Consider the following 9,336-nt stretch of genomic DNA (forward strand, 5'->3'; position numbering starts at 1 on the left):
AATGGCTTCTTGACAGCCAGCCGCTGAGTCCTTCTGATGATGTGTCATTGAACAGCAGATGGATAAACCAAAGGATCAGATGCGTCTCTCACGTTCTGTGTCAGGTCATTGCTGGATTTTTTTCTGCTTCTTAAGGATATGACTTTCAGATACTGTTCATTTGCTGTAAATAGTTCTTTTGTCCTCCACTTGGTCTGGTTTCCTCAAACATTTTAAGGACACCTTGCCTAGATATGTCACATTTGTGCCTGAAAGTTCTGTGGGGATCACCTTGTTACCTCTGTGGGATCTTCTTATGCATTTTTCATAGAGTCAGTCAAAGTAGTTGTTGTTCTTGTGACAGTCTGAGAGTAACAAAGCACCAAAAGAGACCATTTAGTTCATCCCTTAACTCAGGTATCTTTTTAAGCTTGCATGATTCTTAGGTCAGTTTTGAGAAAAAAACAATGAAAAATAAATAAATAACAATAAAAAATAAACAAAACAGATAAACAAAAAACTCCTGTTGCAGGCAGGTGAAATGTTGGATTCTCCTCCTTTAGACAGCTGCGTTGTGCCGAACTGTGACTGTCTGCATGCACATTTTGAATGTGCATGAATCCTACCAGTTCTTAATTCAAATCAAGCGGTTCAGTCAGTCTGAATTAAATAGCATAATATTCTAAATCTAATGATTATCACAGAATAATCAAATGACAGAATCCTATCTCACAGGCAGCGAGGCCTCCTGCACTGTGAGCAAACAGTCACCATCATCCCCTACTTGCCATTAACTATGACTACATATTATTTTGGAAGATTATTACTTATGTTAATGTTATGGGGATAACACAGTTTTAAATTTGACAGCAGGGAAGAGATTCATTTTTAGTTTAAAAAAAATCCAAATGAAAACAGTAAGGAGCTGGAAACCTACACCACTGATCCGAACAGTTGTTAGGTCACATCACTCTGTCCTCCTACTCAACGCCAGGGGCCAGAATATTGACTTGAATGTTCAGTGCCAAAATCTGTAGCCTACGTGCTTCATATGACTTTATCTTATTTGTAAAGTGGAAACTGGAAACATATAACATATGTATAAATACACTGTGGCATGGAGAGTTGCTATAGCTGATGGTTGAGCAGTGACTGGATTAAAACATTAAATGAATTCAGAGGATAAATGCTGCTACAATGACTCAACACCTTTGATCGGCACGGCAGTCATTTTCAGTCCTTGCATACAGTAAAACATGAAGAGGAAACGCAGTCTGAATGCAAATAAAAGCTTCCACTGTGCTTCTCTTTTAAAGCCTCTTAAAAATATCATTTCCAGTCTGTCTCATGAAATCATAAAAGTAAAATTTTGGGGGAAAAAGACATTATTTGGTCAATAATATATAATATTTGGTCTGAATATTTTTTTAAAACCATCTGACTGTGCTGCAAACTGTCTGTTAATGAATAAGGAGATTTTTGATGGACCCTGGTTGCCGTGTGGAAATGTCTTTATGGATGTGTGAGAACGAGACCCGCAAACCTCAAACCAACAACTGCACTCACAGAAACAATCTGTTTCAATAATACGGATTACCTCAAGTTAAAAACAAAAAACTCCTTCATCTTCATTTGATTGTGTAGGCTGTTGTTGAGCTCTGGATTTTTTTTTCAGTTAGGAGGCTATTAGATGGTTCAAGTTTCATAATTTCCCTTCGTGAGTATTACCACTACGGCAGCTGACATACTTAATTTTCTTTCAGTTTTATCTCTCTGCTCTTCAGTTTGTAGGAAATTCATCTCCTTTTATCTTACAGATGAATGTTTCCCACAGGCTTATATGAGTGAGGTCATCACTCTTGTGCACAAACTTGAGCGTCTTCTCCCAAGTTTTTACATTTTTAATGAAATCCTGGATTATTTTCTGCTCTGGGTCACCAAAGTGTCTGCCTGATATATCGGGGGGCCGGTGGTGATTGAAACAAAGGCTGTCTCAGCACTTATTTTATAAAAATGAAGTGACGTTTTGATGATTTAGCTCACTTGCGTGTCATTCTGCTGTTGCACCAGCAGAGGGGGCAAAAGTCCACGTTTGATATTTTTTCTTTTTCTTTTCTTTTTTTGTAGTGGGACTTCTGCCATGTATGTCTGCCAAATGTACAAGTATGGATTGCAGTGTGTCTTCTACTCTTTTTTTTTATTATCTTATAGTAGCACAAATACATTTCCACTTGTCAACCCAAATGTTGAACTCATAAATCGAGACCTAACCTCCCCGTGCAGACGGATTATTTCCAGAGAAAGACAGTGTGTGCCAGCAACTGTGATTACCACCAGCCTTCTTAATAACTATTTGAAACTCACTGGAGGACTGAATAGGAAACATGCTTTTAAAATTAAACAGGGAATTTGAATGCACACAGAAACAATATTGGGGGTGGGGGGTATTTGGAATCAAAAGGCTCACAAATGACACCCAGCTTGTGCCTGGCTCAGAGGACCCAACCTGAGGGTTGTTTGCAATAATTTAAAACTCGAGTGAGAAAATGAGAGGTTTATTATAATTTCTGGGGATTTCATGTGATCCTGGGGATTAAGTTCAAAGACAAAAACCACAGAGAAAAAGTGCAAGGCGAGACAAAAGCCCTAGCATGGTTTTTATTCGTGAGTTCAAAAGCGTACCACAAAACAACAGTCATATCAACATTACATTTACTAGCAATTAAAATCGAATCCCCCCATATATAAATTCTCTCAAGCACACAGAGCCATTATTAATTTCCACAGTGACGTGCAAATGCTTACAGATAATATCACTGCATTCATTACGAAACAATAAGCAGCTCCAACTTAAACAAGATTGCATACCAACTGATATGACACTGAGCCACAATACAATGCTCATCGGTGAGAGTAAAACTGTTTGTAACTCAATACTCAAAGAGAAATACGCGCAAACGAGGATCACAGCCCCACTGTTCACATAGTCACTTCACTGATAAGCCTATAGGTTATTGTGGGCTGCCCCTAATTTTGAATTTGAAGAATTGGCAAAGCGAGACTTTAACAGAGACCTTCATTTTTTTTCTGTGCGCATATATAACCCAGTGTGGAAGAAACATCTTCCTTGTCATCTGTGTGCTTGCTCCTGTCCAGTATTTGTCAGAAGGGCGAGGTGGGATAAAAAGATTGGGGGCCCTCAAGGTGTGGACCAGCTCGTGTCCGCCAGAGTCTTGACAGGGGCTCCCTAGAGGCCTGCGAGCAGCTCACTGAGCAGCACCTCTCTTTCTCCAAGAAGCACATCTCTCTTCAGGCTGGTTCCTTTGTTTACTACCTTTACTTTCATGGCCAGAGTCTTTACCTGTGCCTGAGGCAGAGCATCGAAAAAAAAGTCTTCATTGAACACCGGATTCCTGCTGTTCTTAATGATGGTGCTCCTTTGTTTCTGCTTCTTACCAGGATTCAGGTAGAGTGCTACGCAGCAGTTGATGCTTTTAAGGTCTGTCTGCCTGTCGTAAAGGGCCTCGGCTGCGAGCACGCGCACCCTCAGCCTGGCTGCCTCCCTGTCATAGTGAGTGCTTAGCCTCAGTTTCCCCCCCTTGTTGAGGTTTATAGTGTGCTCGCGCTGACAGAGGTCTGATGCCGCTGCTCCCCTCAAACCACCGCTTTTACATCCACGGAAGGCGGGAGAGGGAGGGCAGCGCATTCGGCGGCGCTGCATGTTGGGGCTGTTGTCTGCTGAGCTGCATTCATCGGTGGAGAGGGAACTGTGGCGTGCCAGGGAGCGTTTGGCACGAGACACCTTGGGGGGGAGAGGAAAAGCAACTGTAAACATACAGAAATAATCCACTAGCTGAATCAAACTAGGAGGAAAAAACTGTTACACACTCACTGATGATTTTGAATTATAAATTGTGGCCATACATGAGCATATAGAGCACAAGTCCTCACCTTGGCTTGTGTCTCTTGTGTAATAGAGCGCAGGAGAGAGGCAGATCGGGAAAGGAGAGGTGAGTTAAAGGGAGATGACTCGGCCGAGGAGCAGGTGTCACTCTCACCACCGCTGAAATAGCGGTAGGGGTTGGGGTCAGCCGGGGCCAGTAGGGTTCCCCCTTGGGAGCGCCTCTGGGAGTTTGGGGAGGTGAGAGGGCTGCTGGGGTCGCTGTGGAAAAGGCTCTCCTTGCGTCGGGTATGAGGAGACTCCATCAGGGTGGAAAAGCCATAGGAGGTCTGAGCCTTTGGGACATACGGCAGAGACATTGCAGTCTGTGACTGTGGGTCAGCATTAGTGTTTACATCAATACCGACCCTGTCCATAGATCCAGCACCAGGCTCATCAGCGCTCTCTATCTGGATGATGTGCCGGTTGGCTGATTTCTGGAGATTGCGGGAAAAGAGACGAGGGCTGCAGGGGTTCTTGCTGCTCCTAGCTCTGGGGCTCTGGCTGCAGATGGCATGGTCAGAGGCTGAGGGTCTGATTTTGGAGCAGTGCTGAGTTTCTGGGGTGACAGATTCTTCTGGGGGGCAGCAGATAAGTTTGGGTGGGATGAAGAAATCGGGAATCTTCTCTGGAGTGAGTACATTGGCATACACAGAAACAGGAATGGCCTCTGTTGTCTGTGGAGGCTGGGATTGAGTCCCACTGCGGAGCTTCTCCAGTAGCCACATGCCTACTCAGACGCCCCAGCTAACAGTTTTTCTATTAAGAGAAGAGTGATGTACAGAGAAGGCAGATAGAATCAAAAGAAACGCATCCATTGATCGGAGTTCAAACGTGGGTTCCCAGAAGACATTAACCCTAGATCAAATTTGTTTTGCCCTTTACACCCTAAACCAGAAGCAGCATTAAAACAAAACAATTAAAAAAACGCTTATCTAACCAGCTACAAAGAAGACTTTAATTGAATGTGGAATTAGTGAGAACACGAGCTAAAATTAAATTTCATCTAGATAATTTAAACGAACAATGCAAAAAAACCGTTTTCATTAAGTTTAACTATTTTTTCATCACAGTCATTTAAATCACCGCAAACGCAAATATTCAAAGTAATAGTAAAAATTCACGCGCAAAGACGAGTCTAAATAACTTTTCCCCACCAGATAAAACCACGTTAAGTCCCGCTGCGCTGCACAGTTGCAGCCGAATAAACCCACCTGTTGGCTGTATGACTCTTTCGCTTCAAAATGACTGATCGCTGGCGCGCGGACTCGCTCAACCTTTCCAGACACTCTGTGCGTAAAAAGGTATTTTCCCGACAGTTGGAGCCCAAGTGTGATCCACTACCCTCGCCAGTGGGAAAGGGCTGTTAGACCAGTCGCTCTCGTTTTATATGATGGGGTCTCTGACTTCTGAGCCAATGAGATGATCGTGAAGCCTTCCCATGATATTTACCATGAAACTGTTCCCGGCGCAGGCATGGAAGGGGAGGGTGGCGGTGGGGGTACTCGTTTTGAAAGCTGTTGCTTCATCACCCACAAAGTGTTGCAAATTATGTGGGTTTTATATCTCACTGCTTCGTTGGATTTTAGAGAGAACACTGTGATTGCATTTGGCACTCACGTGAGAGCTAGTCTCTAATGGACTGTGAGATAGTGCACCGTGTATTACATGGGTCTAATGCATGCAAACAGGGGACCTTAATTGGACTTCCTGATGGCAAACTGAGCGTTATGTGGTCTGACAATATGCTGCATTTATACCAACCATCCGAAACTCATTTCCCAGTGATAATGCAGGGGAAAGCTCGCGTCTTTATGCACAGAGAAACTGAAGTAAAAAACGGGAAAACAGAAAACATAATATATATTTTAAAAAGAGAGAAAGAAAACACAATGAAAAACAATTTTAATGACCATCAGAAAGCAAGTTAAACTGAGGCAAATTACCACTTAGCACCTCCTTTCTATGCATCACATTCAACTAATGAAAAAGACCTCACAGTATTACATTTTGAAGCTTAGGCATTGCATATTTCTCTAAAATCCCACTGTTTAACCATGGACTGAGTCTGATATACTGCCAGAGAACAAGAGCTCGGATCCAATGACTCTCTGCTCTCTGTACCAAAAACTCTGACAGAGACCTGTGGCAAAGCTGCCTTCTGTTTCTCTCGAGATGGAACTCCTGTTGATCTGAGGAAGGCAAATCAAAGGAGAACATCAGATGAATGAAGCACAGGATACTTAGAGCTGGAACAACATGTTGAAAACCCCCAAAAAGAAAATAACAAAACAAACAAACTATATTAATAATAATAATAATAAACAAATATTCACTGCTTTACTTTCTAACCTGCCAAGATTTTTGGCCTCTCTTCATCTCCTCTACTAGCAGCATCTTCACTTTGTTGGACTTAAGTTGTAGAAATTTTCAAACCAATTAACCAATCACCAAATCAGGAATGAATCAGAAATCAAGGGATCATCAAATTACTTTAGTTATGAGTAAAGTAAAATTTTATTTCTATTTTATTTCTTATTTCTGTAGCACTTTTAAAGACAAATATCACATAGTGCTTCATAACAAAATACCAGACCTTAAAAAAAACACTGTAAAAACAGTATTGCTAGTAGTACTTTTCAACATTCATCCCCCCAGTTTTTTTTTGACTGTGTCAGTTCACGATTTTCTCTTTTTTCCCTCACTGTTTTGGATTTATGCCTCTTTTCTTTTTCAAATTGCCACAGTTTATAAAGCTTTCAAATAACTCACAGTCTCTTCTTTTCTTAATGTAGTTGATTTACATTTTCATTATTGAATGGCAAAAATATCTCCTCTGCTATGTGTGAGCTGGGGTATGAATGCAAATAAATGGACTATAGTAAAACAACAACCGAATTATACATTTATTTCATGCTCTTGAAAGCTAAAAATAAAGGCATCTCCTGTGTGAAACAGAGCCAGTCACTAGCTGAGTTTTCCAAACAACATAAGGCATCCGAAATATGCCAAGCCTGGATAGTAGATCTGATCACAAAACTACAAAATTACATAATTTGAAATGGGGGAAGTCTAAGAAAACAAAACAAAAAAGAAACAAAAAAGAAAGACAAGTCTGAAAGCCTGAATGTGGTCAAGACACTTTTCCTGAAAACATTGTATTTGTTCAATTGTTACCATGTACTGCTCAAAAGATCTACAATATTTAATGGTAAAACAAATAAATAAATTTAAAAAAAACAACGTAACATTAATTGACAATTTGCCTTTGTCTTCTATCTGGGCCTGTTTTTGTTTGGAGACAGCCAAATAAAAAAAATAAAAAAATAATAACTCAACCCACAGTGTCTTTTGCCAGGTGTTAAACATGGAGGTGGATCTGTCATGGTATGAGCAGCCATCTCGTAGGAGTCATTTGGACCAGTCGGTGTTCTGCAGGGTTTTAAAAGTGGCCAATAAATACAAAGCCATTTTAGAGAATCAGCTGAATACCTTGGAGATATAAATATTAAAGCAAAAATCCACAATCTAGCTAGACCTAGCCAAACATTTCTAATGTGTGTAAGACTTGTTGTTTTCACTATTTGGAAGCTGCCCATCATTATACATTAAGTCTATCAGCGAAAGCAGATACAAGACTATATGTGTGTTTGTGTACGTGGCCATACGTGACTGGATCATTAAACTACTGTTGTAGTTAAAGGCGCCGTAGGGTCTGATACGTGCATCCTTAAATCTCCTTGTGGTCAGAATCGGATCTGCTTGGCTTGATTCACAGTGAAAGTGGGCAATCCTGTCTCCAACAGCAAACCTTTGTCTTTACGTTATTAAACCACTGAATTTATTTCCATGTCATTTGCCTTTAAAAGACTATTTCTTTTCATCACAGTTTAGTCAAAATCTCAATCTGCACAATTGTGAACAACAGGTCTTACCAGTTGGACCTAGGAGATAAAAGCCAATTCGTTTTTAACATTTATTTCAATGTATATACTTTCAAGTCATTTGATTATTATAGTTATTAACCCTTTTTCTCATAAAAAACTGCATTCAGAAAACGTGAATTAGCAGAGTAGAGAGTAGGAGAAGACATTTGAGCCTTGGTATAAGTTTTGACCTGATCTAATTATGATAAATCTCAATAAGTATTTTCAGACATATATTAAGAGATGATATTTGATATTTTTACTGCCTGACAGCAGACAGAGGGGATTCACACAGAAAGCAGAGGAAGAAGGCGTGTGAGAATGATCTGCATTCAGCATTTTTCTGGATGTGCAGCAAGGACATTTATACTTTAATGCTTAAAAAAAGGAAAATATAGTCTCACATGACCCACCAGTGCAGATGTGTGAACTTGGAAGAAAAATACTCAAGAGTCTTATCTGTGATTTGTGCCAATGAGACATTTACAAAGAACTAAATATAGGTCTGAAATAATTATGTAAATGTGAGCCATTCATGCTATTTTTTTCTGAAAGTAGACCGTTGTCAATTATAGATAAATGATGAGCCATTAGATTTGCATGAATTATCCACTGGTCTAGCTGTGAACACAGACATTAAACCAGGCAACTATTTACTGATCCCATTTGGAGATGCATGTTTTATCCCTGCACGGAGTACAGACATGTACTGCAATCAAGCACTCCAGTGAGGTTTTCAATTTATTCCATTAAAAACACAAAATAATAATAAGAACAAATAAATATGATGATAGTGGACAATAAGCATTGCAACTGTTTATCCATACATTCAATTCAATTCAATTCAATTCAATTCAATTCAATTCAATTCAATTCAATTCAATTCAATTCAATTCAATTCAATTCAATTTATATAGCACCAAATCATAAGGATCTTTATATTGTATGGTAAAGACTGTACAATAATACAGGGAAAACCCCAGCAAACAGATGATCCCCTATGAGCAATCACTTGGCAGCAGTGGGAAGGAAAACCTCCCTTTTAACAGGAAGAAACGTCCAGCAGCCAGCTTCACAGAGGAGCAGCCGTCTGCCGTGACTGGTTAGGGATGAAGGGACAAAAGAAGCACTGTGGAAGAGTGTATCTCAGAGAATAGCAGAGGGAACACCTCTAAATGAACTACTACTTATTTTGAAAATATTAAACTTGTACAGTATCACTGCAGTCATGATATTCTCAAAGTATGTCAAAGTGAACGTGATTTAACTGGGTTGTGTGATGTTATATGATTTTATTTCTAAAAAGTTTATAAATAATAAAACAACAGAAACCATTAAAACTAGCACAAACATTAGAAAATAAAGATACTTCAGAAGCAGTCAGACAAACACATTCAATCCAGCTCTGAACTATGTGTAATGCAGAGGAATAAAGATTCAATCTGCACTGTTTTGTTGTTTAAAAGGAAAACGTGTGTTACCTCACATTAT

General features: G+C 39.9%; 1 protein-coding gene across 1 annotated transcript; it reads right to left on the bottom strand.

Annotated features, from left to right (window-relative positions):
* Positions 1 to 975: 975 nt before the first annotated feature.
* LOC146497918 (C2 calcium-dependent domain-containing protein 4C-like) lies at positions 976 to 8,617 on the bottom strand. The gene is made up of 3 exons (XM_085139436.1): positions 5,134 to 8,617; positions 3,931 to 4,678; positions 976 to 3,781 (listed from the first exon to the last, which is right to left on the bottom strand). Exons 2-3 carry the CDS (start codon positions 4,645 to 4,647, stop codon positions 3,227 to 3,229), a joined length of 1,272 nt encoding a protein of 423 aa, XP_084995562.1. The 5' UTR covers positions 4,648 to 4,678; positions 5,134 to 8,617; the 3' UTR covers positions 976 to 3,226.
* Positions 8,618 to 9,336: the final 719 nt, after the last annotated feature.

Source organism: Neolamprologus multifasciatus, chromosome 18 (genome assembly GCF_963576455.1).
Source record: "Neolamprologus multifasciatus chromosome 18, fNeoMul1.2, whole genome shotgun sequence".
NCBI lineage: Eukaryota > Metazoa > Chordata > Actinopteri > Cichliformes > Cichlidae > Neolamprologus > Neolamprologus multifasciatus.